The sequence below is a fragment of the Phyllostomus hastatus genome, unplaced genomic scaffold, assembly GCF_019186645.2.
Source record: "Phyllostomus hastatus isolate PE091 unplaced genomic scaffold, TTU_PhHast_1.1 phas_contig_34, whole genome shotgun sequence".
Lineage (NCBI taxonomy): Eukaryota > Metazoa > Chordata > Mammalia > Chiroptera > Phyllostomidae > Phyllostomus > Phyllostomus hastatus.
Window position 1 is genome coordinate 48,910,645 of NW_025333857.1, and position 20,258 is coordinate 48,930,902.

Here is a 20,258-nt window from a genome sequence, read left to right on the forward strand (position 1 = left end):
CGTAGAGGAACGCACATGTGTGAGAGAGACGCTGCAGGGATGACCTGAATGTGTGGGGGCTGCAGTGGCCCTGCCGATGGTGAAGAGAGACCTTGAAATATGTGTGCATCATGCCAAGAGGGCCTGAGCTAAATTCAGAAAATGACCAAAATTCTCTCCTAAAAGTTAGCCCCGTCCAGGACATAAACAAACCCACCCACATGGAATCAGCACCAGAAGGGCCCAGTTGGCTTGGGGGAAGCAGGGGAAGTGACTGAAATCTGGCAGAGAGCAGAGCAAATGCCATTGTTACCTCTCAGACCCCTGCCCCACAAACAGTGTCAACAACCCAGCAACTGGGTTGCCCTGCCCTGGTGAACACCGCCAAGGCTCCTCCCCTCACTAGTAACAGATACATCAAGACAAAAAAAAAATGGCCCAAATGAAAGAACAGATCAAAGATCCAGAAAAAATACAATTAAGTGATGAAGAGATAGCCTATCAGACGCATAGTTCAAAACACTGGTAATCAGGATGCTCACAGAATTGGTTGAATTTGGTCACAAATTAGATGAAAAAATGAAGGCTACACTAAGTGAAATAAAGGAAAATGTACAGGGAACCAATAGTGATGGGAAGGAAACTGGGTAAATCAATGGAGTGGGCCAGAAGGAAGAAAGAAACATCCAATCAAAAAAGAATGAAGAAACAAGAATTCAGAAAAATGAAGAGAGGCTTAGGAACCTCCAGGACATCTTTAAACATTCCAACATCTGAATTATAGGGGTACCAAAAGGAGAAGAGGAAGAGCAACAAGTGGAAAACTTATTTGAACAAATAATAAAGGAGAACTTACCCAATCTGGCAAAGGAAATAGACTTCCAGGAAGTCCAGGAAGCTCAGAGAGTCTCAAAGAAGTTGGACCCAAGGAGGAACACACCAAGGCACATCATATTACATTACCCAAGATTAAATGAAGGAGAGAATCCTAGAAGCAGCAAGAGATAAGGAGGCAGTTACCTGTAAGGGAGTTCCCATCAGACTGTCAGCTGATTTCTCAAAAGAGACTTCACAGGCAAGAAGGGGCTGGAAAGAAGTATTCCAAGTCATCAAAGGCAAAGACCTACATCCAAGATTACTCTATCCAGCAAAGCTTTCATTTAGAGTGGAAGGGCAGATAAAGCGCTTCTCTGGTAAGGTCAAGTTAAAGGAGTACATCACTAAGCCCTTATTATATGAAATGTTAAAGGGACTTATCTAAGAAAAAGAAGATAAAAAACATGTATGGTAAAATGACAGCAAATTCACAATTATTAACAACCACACTTAAAGCAAAACCAAAAACAAACTAAGCAAACAACTAGAACAGGAACAGAACCATAGAAATGGAGATCACATGGAAGGTTAGCAACAGGGGAGTGGGAGGAGGAGAGAGGGGGAAAAGGTATAGAGAATAAGTAGCATAGACGGTAGGTAGAAAATAGACAGGGGGAGGGCAAGAATAATATGGGAAATGTAGAAGCTAGAGAACTTATGACACATGGACATGAACTACAGGGGGGAATGTGGGTGGGAGGGTATGTGCAAGGTGGAGGGGAGTGAAGGGGGCGAAATGGGACAACTGTAATAGCATAATCAATAAAATATATTTTAAAAAATAAAGAAGTTAAAAAAAGTTAGCCCCGTGAAGAGATCCCTCCTTCTCAGCAAGGGTAAATCTTTATGACCGAGGAGCTGGGTTTGGCTGTATCTGTGAGATAAACCTCAGGTTATTTTGAAAGCCTGTTACAGACTGGTGAGAGTTAGTTCTGAAAAGAACGTATCAAGAGCATAGGACAAGATTTAAGGTGCTGGAATGGAAGGTTTGATAGCAGCAATAAAGTTGCGTGTCTAGAGGACAAAGCAAGAACAAGAGACAGGTAGCTTGGAGGGAGCCTGTGAACTTTTGCTTATGGACTTAAAGGGGATAGATACAGAAATGGATGCTGGGGAAACATGAGCTTGTTTTAACTAGTTTAATAGATTAACCTAAAGTTGTCATATATAGGATACATAAAATTACAATTTTCAAAGAATTTAAAGAGTAATTAGACCAAAATAAAATTCACTTATATCCATATTATGTTAAACTTTCTATGATAAGTCAGAAAAATTTGAGGCTCTTTAGGGCCATCATTGTGGTATACTCGAGAAAAGGAAGAAGAAAGGAAAGAAAGAATAAAGGATGGTTGTCTAAATTTCCACTAAATTCATGTTCATTTTATATGAAAGAAGTTAGTGTGTATATTTAATTAGAAAATGAAAAAAGTCAAGGGTATATTTTTAGGAAGAACATTCCAGAGACATACCTGGCAGACACAGTTGATTGATAGCTTCTTTCACATATTAGACTTTTGTTTTAAGTACGTGTTTGTATGCAAAGTGAAGGCTGTGTCTCCTAAGGAAGAAATTCTGATTGATCATCAGTTCTTCTTTTTGCTTTAAATTGCCTGTCTTAGTGTGATCATTCAAAAAGGCATTCATGTTTATATACATTATAAAATAAATATCTTAAAACCTAAGGGTGGGTTATGTAAAGGAGATAATAAAACAAAGCTTCCCTATAAAATTTAAGAATTTTGTAATAGATTCATAATTATAATAAGTAGCCATCACAAACACAATCAATCTATCCATCTTAAAGTGATTCTGCGGATTAAGTAGAAATTAAAATATTCAATATTTTTCAGGGTTGGAAGCTCTAAGTGATGATCCTGGTTTAGTGAAGGTGGTTGAATCTTTGACTTGTGGAAAGATCTTTGCAGTGGAAATCCTTGAAAAAGCTGATGTTCCACTTGTTGTTCTGTATGATACCTCAGGAGAAGATGATATCAATGTCAATGCCACCTGCCTAAAGGCCATATGTGACAAGTCACTAGAGGTTCACCTTCAGGTACCACTGTGACCGCTGTTGTCATCTGTTACACACATCAAAGCAAAGGAAGTTATCAGAAAAGAATGGTACAAATTTTAGGCTAACACTAGACAGAGACAGATTATGCCTGTATTGAGAAAAGGGGGAAGGGAGACTGGAAGTGGGGGAAATGCCAAAACCTGAATAGTAAGTATTAGGGACTGGATTTTTATTTTATTTTCCAGTTTCTACAATAAGCATGTATTAATTTCACATGAAATTACTGTGCAAAGATAATACAAGATGATGTTACAAAAGAAGGGAAGTTAGATTAATGAAGATGTTTATTAAATTATTAGCTCTAACATTTTTAAAATGTGAAAACATACATGTCTGCAAAGAAAACTTAAACAAATTATAGAACAGCCAATCTAAATAATAGGATGAGATGTTAAAAATGAGCCTTTTAGAGGTTTCATAGCAACATTAGGAAAATATTTGTTTTAATAAGTAGAACAACAGTAAGTTATTTTTATATTATGATTTGACTAAAGATAGCTAAAATTAAACCTTTACTATAATTAAAACTTTTTTAAAATTTCTAAAATTCATATGAACTATGGGTACAGATTAAAAAGTAGGCTGATAGTGGAATTGATTTGGTGAGAGTTTCTTATTTTCATTTCCGTTAAGGTTGCAAAAATATGTTTTATCTAATAGTTTTTTTCCCCCTAAATTAATGGGGAGAAAATAAAGTCACAGGCAATCTCAGCTTCTCAGACCATGGAAGTGTTGATAAGTTAATGTATGCAAAAAGTCTACTTTGTGCCCGACACAAATGATATCAGATATTCCTTTTGGAAAGAGTGGTATCTAAATTAGTTTTTCACATTTAAGGTATGAAATTCATTCTATCATACCTATCCTCCAACTTAGAAGATTTTGAAATGCAAAGACTTTCAATGAGGTATTTAGGTATGCACCCCTATGCTCTGTTCTCAAGCCTCCCATGTGTCCTTTGTTCGTTCCAGGTTGACGCTATGTACACCAATGTCAGGGTGACTAATATCTGCTCTGATGGCACCCTCTACTGCCAGGTGCCTTGTAAGGGTCTGAACAAGCTCAATGACGTGCTGCACAAGATAGAGGACTACTTCCGTTGTAAGGTATGGCAGAGCATCATCTACCTCTACACTTAGTCCCAAAACTGCAGATAAGAGTGGTCGCTAAATTTGTCTAGGTATGAATAACTTTTGAAAAGTTTGAGGTAGACCTTCTAGAATAGTGGGTGAGAGCCACAGACTGCATACTTTCAAACAAAACACACCAACCCCCCACCCTCACCACTGGTTTCTGCACTGTAAAACAAGGGTAGCCGTAGTGTGTACCCATAGGAGTGTCGTGAGAACAAGTTGCAAGCCTGCTTAATTCACACAGTGCCTGGTGTGTAGTAAGTGCTCAACAACTGATGGGTGTGTCACTGACAAGGTGCAGGTGATGGTCCTTCAGTGCGGCTGCCTGGCTCTCCATCTGCTAGAGCCAGCCGGCTCCTCTGCTTTGGACAAAGATGAAACTATGGGATTCAGGAGAATAAAACTTCTAAGGCATCACTCCCAAGTTCTCTAGGATCTTTGAGAAGCCGCCACCTCAGTAAATGAGGGTCTGCAGTTTAAATTGATTAAGAAGCTCCTTACCCTTTCAATCTAGTATTCTTTTCTGAATCGGGATATGGAGAGGTTTTATTTTAAGGTTCCAAGGTTATTTCCTTAGCTCCATTAGGACATCATAGTCATGATCCACAGTATGCTGTGGTTTCCGAGTGACTAAACTCCAATGCCACTTCACCCCTGACCCCCTCGTCCTGGAAGTGACCCCTTGCCTCTAACCTGCCAAGCACAGTGAGGGCCTTGTGGCACTTATGAAATACCGTATTTTAGCTATTTGGGTATTTGGTTGTCTTACTAGAATGTAGGCTTCCTGGGGGCAGAGACTGAACTTTACTGGTAAGCACCTAATCCATTTAGGTACTGTAGTGCCTAATCTAGTGTCTTGCATAGAATAGGTATTTCAAAGCTTTTGCTGACTCAGGTGAAGCCCGTATTCAGACTACAGCATAGAATTCAGGCATTAGACCTACAGCTTTACCACTTTGTATGTTATAGACATTTTAGATGTATGTCAAGGTCATTACTTAGGTTGAATTTGCTAGTCTATAGATCTGAGACACCCAGAGAGGCTGACTCCAATGACTCACTTGCATGTATGTGCTCATAACCTGTGGCAGCGAAGGGCGCTCTTGATAGTCCCTAGTGCTCTTGTAACCCAAGTGGAGACATTACCTGTGGGGAAGGACACATTCACACTGGCAGAAAGAGACCACGGCAGGGCCCCAGCAGCAGGTTGCGGCAGCAGAGGAGGATGAGGAGACCTACAGCCATGATGTGTTGCCATTTCACTGGCCCTGACATCCACATTTGTGTTGGTGACATTTCTTTTGTTTGGAGTTAAAATCCCATCTTTGAATCTAAATCTTCAAAGATTCCAAAAAGAGACCTATTGACAGCTAGCCCAGCCTCCTCATTTCTCATCCACGCTGTTCTCCTCTTTGTCAGATTCATCCTCCCTCTTCGTGGTTAACTGACGGCGCCAGAGCCCGGATGAGTCACACTGATGTCCAGGCTAACATTTTTAGACATTTCAACAGGGGTGATTTATGAGCCATGTGCAAGGAGGGAGCATAGATCACTGCCGTCAGCAGATGCAGAGAAAGAGTGCAGGAGTTCTCCAAGCCCCAGGCATGCGCCGCGTCCCCTGACTGCATGTGGGTGAGGCAGCCGGCCTGGGCCTCACAGATGTTTTTCTAGTGGTGTGGCAACGTGCTCTTCGCTAAGAGTAATAAAAGTGTCATGAATTCTGTTTTGCAGCACATGACCTCAGAGTACTTCGTTTCCTTACCCTTCTGTGGGAAGATCTGCCTCATACATTGCAAAGGAAAATGGTTACGAGTAGAGGTAAAATCAGTCACTTGACTTTTTTCCAATTATTTTATTTATTTATTCTTTAGAGACAGGGGAAGAGAGGGAGGAAGAGAGGGAGAGAAACATTGATGCGAGAGAGAAACATCAATCAGTGGCTTCTTGCATGCTCCCTGAGCAGGAACCAAACCCACAGCCCAGGCATGTGTCCTACTGGGAATTGACCGGCAACCCTCCGCCCTGCAGTTCGACTCCCAAATAACAGAGCCACACTGGTCAGGGTGACTTTTTTTAACTTATTATGAAATATTTCAGACATACAAACAGTTTTTTTAAATGGAAAAAGCAGTTTGAGAAATAGAGTCTGACTGACACAGCCAGTGCTCTCCGTGCATCCCGCCCCTGGGGGAGCTGCCAGCTGGATTTGGTGTTTCTCGTTCCTGTCATTCCTTTACGCTTTCACTGTGTCTGTGGCTGCACACACACCTTCACTGTCTGTGTATTTTCATGTGCAGGTAGTAGAAATGCAGACATGCATATGTATATAAAACATTTACAGTAAAAATAAGTGAATAAGGTATAACTAAATGAATAAATGTTTTAAATATATGTATAAATAGTAAAATGTGGTGGTTCTTCTGGGGCATGCTTTTCATTCTTTACGTTTGTAAGTTTCATCCATGTCAGCACGTGCAGCTTCAGTTTATTTGTTTTCTTGCTGTGTGATGTGACAGCGCACGACTGTGCCGACATCATCACCGCACTCTCCCGACTGTGGGTATTTAGATTGTTTCCTACTTTCTGTTGTAAACAACATTACCGTTACCATGGCCCTTCCTGTGCATGTCCCCCCAGGGTACATCTGTAGGAATGGAATTTTTGGCCACAGGAAATACGTATCTTCAACTTCAACCTCACTATCTTCACCTTCACTAGATATTGCCTTAATGTCTCTAGAAAGTCACCCTTCCACAGAAGCTGTAGCCCTGTGAGAGTTGCAGCTTCTTTCGGGGAGTCTCAGATCCTCTGTCCCTCCCGCCCAGGTTGGCTTTGGCTTCAATGTTCCATACGCTCCTATTTCCAGTCCCTGGTCACTGTCTTTCTTTCTTGCAAGCTCAGTTATGAATTTGAAAGGTTGGTTATATTTTATCATATATTTCTCTCTAAAATTTTTATTGATTAATTTAGAGAGAGAGAAACATCGATTTGTTGTTCCACTTATTTATGCATTCATTGGTTGATTCTTATATGTGCCCTGACTTGGGAATTGAACCCTTAGCCTTGGCGTATCAGGACAATGCTCTAACCAACTGAGCTGCCCAGGCAGGGCCTGTCATATATTTCTATATATTTTTCAAATATGAGTTTTTAATTTTTGTTTTTACCTTTCCTTCCTTCCTCTCTTCTCTTCTCCTTCCTTCCTTTCTCCTCCCTCCCTCACTTCCTCCCTCCCTCCTCTCTCTCTCTTTCTCTCTCTCTCTCTTCAATATCTAGTTTGCCCAATAGCTAAAGTTGCAAATTTGGGCCTGATTTTATTTTACTTTTGTTTTTCCTATGGAAAAACAGAAAATTATGGAGAGTGTCCATAATTTTCATAAGATTCTCAAAGAAACCACCACTAAGAAGGTAAGAACCATTGCTTTATTGACTTTTTAATATTGTATAGCAGCATTTGAGAACTTAATTATACTGATTTTCTTTTTATTTAAATGAAACTTGGTCATGTCTACTTTAATGAAAGCACCAATTTTCAAGTAATTATCGTCATTAACCTGAATGTATGTCAGAAGGCTGAAATCCAGGGTTATATGAACAAGGGTTTTGTGTTTAGATATAAATTTCAAAAACATGGCTTGTTAAAAAGAACACGGCATTATTTGAATTTGAAAGCTCTGTGATGTTTAGTGTATGTTGTGGAAATACACAAATACTTAATTTTTCAAACTTCTATTTTGGAATAATTTCAGACTTTCAGAGAGTTGCAAAAATAATTTAGAGTTTCTAAATGTCCCTTACTGACCATCTCCAAATGTTACTATCTTACATAAGCATTACCAAAAGCAGAAAATTAACATCAATAAATTATTGTTAACTAATCTTCAGAACTTACTGACATTTCCCAGATGGTCTTTCAGTGTCCTTTTTCTGGTCCCGGGTCCCAAGTTGTGTTTAGTTGTCCTGTCTTCTTGGTTTTCTCCAGCCTGGCACTTGCTCCTTCTTTGTTGTCCGTGGCCCTTTAAAGAATAGTGGTGTTTTTTAGGGTATCCCTCAACTCGAATTTCTTCATGTGTGGAACCAGGCTATGGCATTTTGGCAAAAATACCTTTCCGCAAATGCCCAAATGTTTAGATAAATATCTAGTGATATTTTTATTACTATCAAATTGTGTATTGTCTACCTTTGAGATAGCAAAAGTGTTCATTCTTTTAGAGATACATAGAAGTTAAGGAAAAATAGTTCATTAAAAGCAGATCCTGTGCTTAAATGATGTGTTTGTTCTTGACGTGTCTATGCTTTATGTAGTAACTGTATCTTTTGAACTCACTTCATCCACCCCCCAGCTCTGTTCTGTAGCCGTTCCCTCCCTGCCACCACTCTTCCTGCAAACATGTCCTGTGTGGGCTGCGTTCACTCTCCACACCACCTTGCAGGTGGTCTCTGCCGCTGCTGTTTGCCATCTGCCTGCTCTGCATCGGGGAGGCTGTTCTTGTAGCAGCACCTGAGCTGCACAGTCCGACCGCTGTCTGCCAGCTCCCATTTTACCAGGCCTCTCTGCTGCACCTACCAGTGTGGAAGCGTGAGATTCCCTTCTCACTGGGCTGCCGTGTTGTCTAATCCTCCTGATTTTCCTCATGATGTTCTAATGCTTTTTTCTCTTATTTTTTACCCCCCACCCCACCCCTGTGGCCAAAGTGTCGGCGTCCCCAGGTTCTGTCCCAGCTCGCCATTCTTTTCAGCCTCTGCATCCTTCTAGGCAATTCCATCTCATAGCTGCAGTTATTATCTGGGTCCTAATGTCTCCTAAATTAGTTTGCAGCCCTGGTGAGCTTCAGATTTGGGCAAAAAGCCAGCCTAACTGTCCATCTCACAAAATCCTCAAGCTCTACGTGTCCGAAACCAAAATTACCTTTCTTCATTTTTGACTTCCTTTTACGTCCGTATTTTGGTGGTACCTCCATTCAGCTAGCCATCCAGGCTGTTGCTGCAGAGATATCTGTGACTCATGTATCTTCCTTAGTCCTTGGCGCAAGTAACCACCAAACTCTGTCAGTTTTATAGCTTTGTAATTTCGCACCTAGATCACTGCAATACTGTGCCCACTGGTTCCTCCGCCTTTACTCTGTCCTCCAGTCGAGCTCCATACCACTAGAATGAGCAACCCAAAATGCAAATAATAACTTGTAATAGTGTGTCCAACATTTAATAAGGCTTACTATTTCCTAGACACTAAATGTTGTTTTTTTTAGACATGACTGATCTAATGTAATCTTCACAAAACCCCATTATCCCCATTCTTACCGATGAAGAAAGAACCTCAGGGAAGAAGTAGGAGAGCTGAGGTTTGAAACTGAATCCACCTGATGGTGAAGCCCTCATTCAGTCTTACCACCAGCAGTGCACGGCTTCTTCTGGAGTCGCCATCTCATTCTTCTGCTCAGGACTTGACAGTGGCTTCTTCTCCTCTGCAAGGTCGAGTCTGAGTTCTTTTAAGGACTCAGCAGTGTCTGGCTCTCCAAGGCCTCGCCTTTGCCTCTCACTTTATCTTCCAACCTAACCAAGATGCTTGCAGACCCCGCACGTGAGAAAAGCCTGCATGTCTCTGCCCACCCTCCCCACGCTGTTTGAGGTGTCCAGATTGTTCCCTAACTATATGTCTTCCCACCTGGTTTGCTCCCATTCACAATTTAAGGTCCAGCTCTGAAAGGACATGCATTTATGAAAATTATGAAATTCCAGTTTGTGAGAAAGGAAATACAAATATCCAATAAATACAGTTATTTCTTAAAGGAACAAATGTTTACACAATTTAAATTATCCAGCCAAAAGTTTCATTAGGTAAGTCACAGTGTATCCATATAATAGCTTATGCACCATTAAAATGACGTGGAAGACTAATGACATGAAGTATTTTTGAGCCATTGAGTGAAGAGCGGTCAGTTATTAAACAGTATATACTATTTAGTTCCTACATATTCTGAACTTATTTTATACATCCAGCCAACTCTGTTCTGTGGCCACCATGGTCCCCGATATCACTGTACCTCCAAACACGTCCTGAGTGGTCTGCACTCACTTTCTGCAGTGCAGTATGTTCTAATGTCTGTCAGTCAAATTTTTTTGTAAAATCATGAATAAAAGACTAGAAGGATAGTTATATAAGAAGTTATATAAGAAATTTCATATCATTAAGTATCTAAATTTTCTACAATGGAGGCATTGTACCAAAATGAGGGGGGAAAAGTTAATTTTAAAGAAAAGTACCAATTCTAGGCTTTTCCTCTCTCTGAAAGCTTGCTGTAACAGCTGCTCCCTGGCTGGGTCAGGTGCCCATCCTCTGTTCTCGTGGTACTGCCCCTGCACAACTCATGACTGCCCTCACTGCATTACATTCTGAGTATACAGTTGTGTCATCTCACAGAGTGGGAATTCTTTAGGATGGGGAAGTACTCAGTGTGTCTCTGTGGCCTCGTTGTGCCTGGATATCTAAGTTCAGTCTATACCATCCATACCAATATATATGCTCAATATGTACATTTGAATAACAATATATTTTAAAATATTGCCCAAGAAACAACAAGAAAAAAAATATTGTCCATAGTGCTGTTGGTGTTGATCATGTGTTAAGAGATTTTAAAATGTGTGCTGTTATATTAATAAAACATTCTCTGGGGCAGCAGAAAAGGCTTTACTTCTGGTGAATCTGACTTCCATGCCAAGAGTTGCCCAGTTCTTCTCAACAGTCACCATGTTGAAGGCATAGCCATTCTTTTTTTTTTTTTTTACACTTTTTTTAGCCTCACCAAAGGACATGCTTATTGATTTTAGAGAGCGGGGAAGAGAGGGAGACAGAGGGAGGGAAACATCAGTGTGAGAAAGAAACATCGATTGGTTGCCTTTCATACCCCTGACTAGAGACCAAACCTACAACCCAGGCATGGGAATCGAACCCACAACCTTTCAGTTTACAGGATGGTGCTCCAACCAACTGAGCCACACCAGCCAGGGCTGCACTACATTCTTAAGGTGGCAGTTAGTGCAGTTGTAGGCTTGAAGTTCCTGCCCAAATAACCATCCCCATGAGGCTATATTTGGCCAGTGTAACTGTATTCAATGATGGCAAATATCACAATGGCTCATTGAGGAAAATTATGGGCATTTAAAGATGCACCCAGCATCTTATATTGTGATGTTAACCATTTGATCACAAATAGCTAATTATTGCCTTGACTCAATGTGTAATTTTCCCATTTTTCAATTACTAATTTGGGCCTATTTTACCACTTTGACTTCTGAGTTTCAAATTGTTAGGACAAATGATAATAATTATCATTGGGCTTTCTGACAAAGCTATAAAATACCAAAATATGTTATGATTTAAAACATATGTAGTATTTACCTGTACAATTAAAATTCTTTCTCTGAGTTCTCTTCTTTATTTCCTCATTGCTAAGACACAGTTTTTTTTCTCACATTTTAATATTTTGTAGAACATACTGCATCTTATAATCAGCAATGTATAAGAATATATCAAATTGTTTTATAAGCAATAGTATCCTAGAATTGAAAGCACAGTGGATATTACTATATTAATTTTACTGATTATTACTAGTTTACTGAATGTTACTAATTACATAAATTAACTAGATGTTGAAATCAATTCTACTCTAAAAGAATACCTGTAAGTAAATTTTAAAATAAGAGAAAATTTAATAATGGAAGTATGTCGTCTTTATATGCAGTTTAGAGTTGCACCTGATGTAATGGCACAGGGCTGTTCTGATCCTCTGGCTGTGCTAGTAAACGGGCCGGCGCTTGTGTCCTTGCAGGTCATGAACGTCCACAGCAGCCGGACTCTTGATGTCCAGTTCCTGGACACCGGCACCGTGACGTCCGTGAAAATATCGGAGCTCAGGGAGATCCCCTCTCGGTTTCTACAGGAAGTGATCGCAATCCCGTCTCAGGTACTGTGTGCTGGAGAGACCGGAATGCGTGCGTAGTCGTGTGCCAGGTGCCCTCTCCGCTGTGAGCCTGCTGACGACCAGAGCCTGCGCGTGTCTCTGATGGGAAATGCCTCGAACGTGGTGGTTCGCTGGGGGTCAGGTGGTCGTCCGGCTCAGCTGGCGTAGGCGAGCCAGTCAGACTTACGGACGGACGCTGTTGGATGAATGTGTGTGTGTGTAAGTATGTCCGGTTGTTAGGTTACATTGTCCGGTTAGAGGTTCTGTTGATATTTTAATATGATACAATTGGTGCTGACTTCTACTCAGCTTCAGGGTATTGTGTGTCAATAGTTACCCCCAGAGTTCCCAGTTTAATTAGGTAACCATTCTCTTTCGAAATCTGTTTATATTTAATCATTTTCTTATATGATGTTACCCTCATAGATTTTAGTAAAAAGATTAACTTCAGCCTGTCTGTCCCTCCTCTATTGGTAAAAATTTGTAAGAATTTTAAATTATCTTGAGTTAAGTAAAATTGTTAAGAACTATTTCCCACCTTTGGGAGAAGTAGAGGATTTTGTATAGAAATTAATCATTTGTTGAAAGTAAAATTGACATTCTGTAATTTTAAACGGCTTCTTGTATATTTTAGAAGATACATTGTGCCATGAAAACGCAATGAATGAAAAGCATGTGGCCACACTTAGCACGACTTTCTCAGTTTCTCTCACTGCAGCTGCCGCTGCCCTTTCTAAGGTGTGACTGTTACAGAGAAGCTGCCCAACTCATCATCAAGCCAGTTTTCCGAATCACTTACGTTGTTGCTCAGCCATAATGCTGAAAATTGTTAGGCCTTCAGGCGCTCCTTTCACCTTATAGCACCTCTGGCTTCTGCACCCCTTGTTAGGTAAACATCCACCGGGGCCGGCCTTCTAGAAAAGCCCCCAGCTAGAAGGGGAGGGGGTGAGGGACCCCATCCCACTGGTTCTGAGTGTCTGAAAGTCACACAATACACTTTCTTGGAGCTACAGCATTAAAAGCCATGACAAATTTTTTATATTAATCTTATCTAGATTCATTGTTGAACGGTTACAAAGCTGGGGGAACTTTAAAAGCCAGCAAGGCCAAGCCTCTAACAGCCTCTCCCCAAGAGGCCGCAGTCAGAGCTGCAAGGTGACGGCCTGCTGGCCAAAGCTGACCCCGGAATATCGAGTTTGGGCTCTTGGCTCTTGCAGTGTTTTAAAATGTGAATCAGTTGCCGGGATTTAAAAATCAGATAATTTCACACAAAAATCCCCACTTCTAGCTTCTCTTGACAAAGTAGACAGTGTGACAGCACCGAGTGTTCTCCTTTACGGGGCGGCACTTGTGGGAGCTGGGGAGGCGGCCTTCCCTGTGCAGGGCCTGCCGGCCAGTGTGCTGGCCCCCTCAGGCCGCCTCCCTCCCTCATCACCATAGAGCGTGTGACCTCGTCCAGGGGGCACAGGGAGAGACCGGGAGCCCCCCACGGAGGAGGGCATGACAGGGAGGATGGGGCTCAGAGAGGAACGAAGGAACCCAGGGATCCTGGAAGTAGGTTTCGTTCCCTTCACAGAATTGCCTCCATCGGTTCAAAGGTTTCTGTGAGACTGAAGGGGGTCCCTGAGGTCACCGGTGACTCCCTGATGCAGCCACTCTGCAAAAGCTTGTGCCGTGATGGTGGCAGGCAAAGAGCACTGGGGAAAACGAGTGAAATCTATGGATTTCACTTTTTTCTTAATTCTCGTTACGACCTCCCTCCAAAGGCGAGCACCAATGCTGGCACCCACAAGGTCCTCAGGAAATGCTGGGTGGAGCACACAAGCCTCTGAAGAGGTTTCTGCAACAGGAGTCAGTTTTTATCCAAATGACACTTTTTTTTTCCAGTTAGGTTTAGACAGAAGACCTAGACGTAAATCCCAATGCTCTCTTTTCAGTTGTGTGATCTGATAGTGTCTCCCCGGGCCCGTTTCGCCATCTGTAAAGTGGTGCTGCCACCCTGCCCATCAAGCAGAAGTGCTGTAGGGTGAGAAGTGCATGGAATGCCTGGGGTAAGCCTCGGCTTGTAATAGGAGTGAAGAGGATAATGGTAATATAAATAGAGCCAGGAACAAAGCGGATGCTTCAGCCTGAGTGCTGATTGTCATCATTAGCTGTGGCTTGCTCTCTATGTTGGCAGCATCTGACTTGCAGGAAAATCATATTGACGTTACTCATAAGTACCTATTTTAAGGTAGTGTGTTGACTTTCCCACCGTGTTTTCTTTTCAGGCTATCAAGTGCTGCTTAGCAGACATCCCACAATCTATGGGCATGTGGACGCCAGATGCCGTGCTGTGGTTACGAGATTCTGTTTTGAATTGCTCAGACTGTAGTATCAAGGTTAGTTATCTCACTGGCCTTGATACATTTCAAAAGGGAACTGTCAGCAAGAGGGTCTCATCTGGTTTTTGTAAAAGAATTATATCGAATTTTATCTTACTGTAACCTAATACTTTCACATCTGACACACTTTTATAATTAGGACATTGGTTACATATATGGTGAGAAGAGATTTCATTGTTTAATTTTAAGAATTTACTCTGTATATTCAGCACTATTTTTAAATCCTTTATATAATTTTCCCATTATTATTAAGGTAGCAGACATGGTTCTCTGCACCTGTTTTACAGTATAATAAGGAATTACAGTAAGTACCCAACAGAGGAGCCCCCTCAGATCTCTTGATATGTGTTATTAAAAACCATGTAAGTCCTCTATTTCTTTTTTCTAAAGTACAATAGATTATAAACAAATTATTTGCTTATAACCTTGGTTTTTGCCTTTTTTTCCTAAAGATTCCGTAAACTGCTTTATTTGTTTAACTGGCTGGTTTTGTCTGTACTTCCACATCTTCACGTCACACGCATGGCCCGTGTTTCCACGAATAGAAATGTAAAGTGGTATTTCTCTGTTTTAACAGATGCAAATAGTGTTGTCATTTTGTATGGAAATTTAACAGTGGAATGTCCTTGATATATCTTCATGAAGATCTCTGAGTTATTCCAGCTCTCACTGATTTTCCTGTCTTCATACTCCTCTTGGATTTATAATGTGCAGTCCACACTTAATTACGTACCATTTTATACTCTTTAATTGATGCATGATAATGAATATTACTTTCTCAGCTACTTTTTCAGCTCCTAAAACCAGGGCATCTTAATGGCTGCTTATTGAAATGACGTTTGTATATCATAAATCAAGATGAATTAGCAGTCAGTACATCATTAGCACTTCAAATGATAAATTTAAATAAATTCATCTTTCTAGGAAAAAAAAATTTTAAGTAAATTACTGTGGAAGGATTGCCTTGCAGGTGTCTTCCTTTCTTCATGCCCGTGTCTCTGCCTTTCATTTCTAGCCCAATGTGATAAAAAATAGATGTGGCTAGAAGTACCTCATTTTTGTCGTTTCTAAGATAAACCAGAGGAGCTGATGAGAAGAATTAACCGTCCCCCAGCCCTTGGGGACACACAGCATTCCAGGCCCAGTTTTTAACAGGTGGTGTTCTCGTGCAGACACTCACCTCTCTGACAGAGAGAGGGAGCTAGGTGGTCAAAGGTCTCCTGGGCAAAAGGTGCAAAACTGCGGTTTCAGCCTGGAGCTTGCTTCCTCTTTCACTCCCAAGATCCCTCTTCTCCCTCGTAACTGGGGGAGGGGGGAAAGGGTGAGGGCCCATATTAGGACCAAATAAGGAATGTGGACCAGAGGGTCCTGGAGGGTACAGTGGATGTCAAAGCTTTTTCCTCCCTCCTGGTCTGAGAGCACACCAGCCTTAAGCAGAATGCTTATAGAACATTTTGCCATTGTCGTGATTATTTGCTATTGTTGAAGTTGGATGGGTGACAAGCACATGAAGATTCATCATACTATTCTTTCTATTTTGAGTATTTAAAATGTCATTAATAAATAACATTTTTAATCATGACATATAGAATCACTTCCTCTCAGTGATAATGACCCCTAGCAGGTTATAAGGTACTCTCAGAGATTTTAGAAATCAGTACATTTCCACTCACATGAGCTTGCTGCTGGTCTCTAGACTGCTTAGCAGCTCATTCACTGCTAGCGTGATTGACAATCCATCTGACCTTAAATAAAATAACTTTAGGTTGGGGTTTTGGGGTTTTTTTTGCAAAATACTGTTTTAATATTTAACATTAATATTATAACCACCTCTCAGAATTTAATATTAATTTGGATTTCTTGAATTGGTGTTTCTTGTTTTCCAAAGGTTACAAAAGTGGATGAAACCAGAGGGATCGCGCACGTTTATTTATTTACTCCTAAGAACTTCCCGGATCCTCACCGCAGCATTAACCGTCAGATTACGAATGCAGACCTGTGGAAGCATCAGAAGGATGTGTTTCTGAGTGCCATATCCAGTGGAGCTGGCTCTCCCAACAGCAGAGGTGGCAACACCCGCGTCTCTAACAGCGCTGAAGAGAATGTCAGAAAGGGCCTCACGGACGGCATCAAAAAGCCCGTGGCGGATCCCACCTGCTCCGTCTCCATGGAGGAACTGCCGCCCCCTGTCCACCTGCCAAAGCCAGGGGAATACATGGACGTGTATGTGCCCGTGGCCTGCCACCCTGGCTACTTCGTCATCCAGCCGTGGCAGGAGATACATAAGCTGGAAGTGCTGATGGAAGAGATGATTCTGTATTACAGTGTGTCTAAGGAGCGCTACGTGACCGTGGAGAAAGACCAGGTGTACGCTGCCAAAGTGGAAAACAAGTAGGTCCTTGGGCAAAGCGTTTTATCCTACTCCTAGGAAGAGTGTGTGGCGGGACACCCAGAGTCCTTCATCCCTGCAGGGGGGCATTGAACTACACAAATGGGAATTTTGAATGTGAAGTGAGACTAATAAACTATGCCGTTTTCTAATATTTAAAATTATGTCATTTATTTAAAAATCTAGTGACCATATTCCTGTTAAAACCTAATCATACCTGAGGTGAAGGTTTGAATGTTGTTTTCTGCTTTTCTATTAGAAAACAATATTTGTTAAATTTAGAAAATAATGTTTTTAATTTAATAACCTTTTAATTTTAAAACTGATTTTTATTTTAGAAAATTTTAAAAATACAAAAAAGTACACAAAATTAAAATCAGCCAACCAGACTTCACCCTTGTGCACATCTCTGATTATTTATGGGATAGATTTGTAAAAGAGAAAACACCTGTTTGCTTAAAGATTCCTCATATACACTGTCAGTCGCTTCCTAGGGAGCCTGCACCACCTTTATGAGGTGCGGCAATGCCTGTTTCACTGGCTTTGGCCTTCGGACAGTGAGAACTGTCATTCCCTGTACTTGCTTAGTGCTTCTGTGGGTATTCTCACATTTGCACATTTGGGTCCACCCGCTCCTTTCCTGAGGTACTCGCTGGTTTCAACTCAGTGAAGCCCAAGCACTGCCCTCTGCACTCTGCTCTCCGGCCACAGAAACAGCTGGAAAACAGCACAGCTGTCCCTTGTCCTGTCCCCTTGGACAGCTTCCTTAGGGGAAATGACCAAACCTCTTTGATGATGCTGAAAACGAGGGACTGTCTCTCCTCCACCCAAGAACACACACAAACACACATGCCCAAGACAGCTCTAAAGGTCAGACTGCTTATTTTTCCTATGAAATGCTTTTGTCCTTTATAATAGCAAGTATAGGCATTTAGAAAATTCTGTTATTTTTGTGAAAGAAGAAAATCCAATTTTTAACTCTTGAAAGTGAAAAGTGTAGCAGCTATCATTCTGAAAAGCATTCAACTTACATGTTACAAGGTTTTCATCTTTAAAAAAACATTTTTACTGTGTCAAGTTAGTTATAATCATAGCATGAACGGGTTTAATTCAGTACAGGAACATTATTGGTGTTAATTTGCCCTCATGACAATTCTTTGTAGGCTAATTTAATCACAGGTAAACTGCTGTTACCTGTTATCTGAGGAGCAGATTAGAGATAATTAGTGGGGACAGGTGGGTCCTATTTGGAGGCAGGAGCTGTGTGGGGGAGGAAACGTAAACTGGAGCCTACAGAGGGGACTGCAGACTCCGCCCCCCGCCCCGCCCCCACCGCGTGTGTCCAGAGGTTCTGCCCCAGGACTCTTGCTTGGCTCCAACCAGTTAATTTGTCCCTAGGTAAGCAAGGGATGTCTTACAGACAAGAACGGATTACCTTTAAAAACTTTATGAACTGAATCAATGCAAAATGTCTAGAGTTTCTATCTTGCTTACAATCTTGCTTACAAGGTTTACTAAACCTTGTTCCCAACTACGGTAAGTTAAGACATAGGAATTGTGAATAGATTTTTTTTTATTACAGGGCTTTCCAAATTTATCTTAGTAAGAATAACCTGGAAAACCTATTAAAAGTGGAGATTCTCCTTTCTGACCCCAGAGACCCTGAATCAAAATCTCTGGGGGGTGGAACTCTGGAATCTGTGTTTTAACAGATTCTCCAGGTGATTCACAAGCAGCCTTGCACCAAAATTGGAAATGTAGCCGTGAGTTTAGAACTTGAAAGCTAAGTAGAAGCACAACACGAGAGTCCTCCCATGGCCCTCTGCTCACTGCTCTGTGCCTCTCATTCACAGACTGAGAGCACAGACCACCGTAATTTCCCCGGTACGATGTAAAGACATTGCTATTGGTGGAAACCAAATGTTTTCATGTCTTTTTGCACTTAAATAAATTAGCAACATGTACCAAACTGGCATTTCCACATATGAAAGATTCTCTTTAATTTGGCCTGAAGTTCTTATATTTACACAGTTTAGCTTTTTTTTTTTTAATTTTCATGACTCTTTTTTTTTAAGATTATTTATTTATTTATGTATTTATTTTTAGAGAGGGAAGGAAGGGAGAAAGAGAGAGAGAAAAACATCAATGTGCTATTGCTGGGGGCTGTGGCCAGCAACCCAGGCATGTGCCCGGACTGGGAATCGAACCTGAGACACTTTGGTTCGCAGCCTGTGCTCAATCCACTGAGCTATACCAGCCAGGGCTACAGCTTAGCTTTTTTAAATAATGATTATAATATTAATAATGGCCACCATTTGCCAAGTGCCTAAAGGCAAGGCACTTTGTATATATTATTTCTGCAAATGAATTAAAATTAAGTACTACCTCCGAGATAACAGGCTCAGAATAGATAAAGAATGCTGGGTATGCAGCTGGAAAATGGCCTAGCTCTGGTGGGACTCCAGCACAGGAGTTTGACCCCCAAAGCACTCATGTACTTATTATGATGCCTCTTTTTGCGTCTATGTTGTCTCTGCAACTCATGGGCTTTTGCTTGCTGCCCTTTGACCTTACCTGAAGGTTTCTGGAGTTTCCCGCAGAAGCCCCCAATCACATACAGTGTTGAAGCTGGCCTGTCTGTAGCCTTCTTACTGTAACTCACCCTGTAACAGCTGCGTAGGTTTCCTGTAGCCATTCTCCACTGTGTGTGCACTGGCGGGGGAATGGGTCCAGTCTGCCTAGCCGAGCCGGCCCGGCAGTGTGTTGCAGCCAAGGGCCTGCTGTTCCTCTGGGCTTGGCCCTGACACACCTGTTTCCCCAGGCGCCCAGGTCCGCCTCCTGAGGCAGAGCCCAACTCAGAGCATTCGGGAGCAGAGACCGCCTCCGGAGACACTCTGCTTTCAGACATTGTGAACAGTCAAGACTGTAGGACTCGAGAATGGCCCTTCATTCTTGAACTCCGAAGTCTGGGTTTTCTCATTTTAATGATGGAGACACAGAGGGGAAAAGACATGTGTGTGAATTTCTGGCACCTTGGAGTTTGGATCTTCCTCCACGCTCTCTTACCCTTTCCAGGTTCTTTAAGTGGTGGGTTAGATTTTTTGTTTTATGTTTTTTTATGTTGTTACTTGACATAATTACAAATGCCAACTTTACATTCCTTTTTGTAATCTCTCCCCAGCCTCCCTTCCCCGTCTGACTTTCTCTTCCGTTCCTCCCCACACCCCCCTCCCCGCTACGCGGTGGTGTCTGCTCCACTCCAGACCACCTGCCCCGTGGGGCTTCTGTGCTTTCCTTCTCACGTGTGCCTTCGGCCTGGCCCGGTACCGCTTGCCTCCCTCTTCCTGTCTTTCACACACGTACTTGTCCCACACGTGTGGTGGTCCCTGTCCCGCCAGCGGAGTGAAGGGGCCCATGAGCCTCGTCCTGATCCTCCTGCGTGACGTTTCTTTCACTCTC

At 41.8% G+C, this 20,258-nt stretch overlaps 1 protein-coding gene across 2 annotated transcripts in view; it reads left to right on the plus strand.

Moving 5' to 3' along the window:
- TDRD7 (tudor domain containing 7) overlaps window positions 1–20,258 on the plus strand; it is a 61,638-nt gene that overhangs the window by 37,953 nt on the left and 3,427 nt on the right. For both annotated transcript variants that reach the window (XM_045840828.1, XM_045840829.1), the window contains 6 exons: window positions 2,709–2,911; window positions 3,904–4,038; window positions 5,797–5,883; window positions 11,895–12,029; window positions 14,297–14,407; window positions 16,299–16,801. In XM_045840828.1, coding sequence (XP_045696784.1) covers window positions 2,709–2,911; window positions 3,904–4,038; window positions 5,797–5,883; window positions 11,895–12,029; window positions 14,297–14,407; window positions 16,299–16,801 — 1,174 coding nt within the window. The remainder of the gene's footprint in view (window positions 1–2,708; window positions 2,912–3,903; window positions 4,039–5,796; window positions 5,884–11,894; window positions 12,030–14,296; window positions 14,408–16,298; window positions 16,802–20,258) is intronic.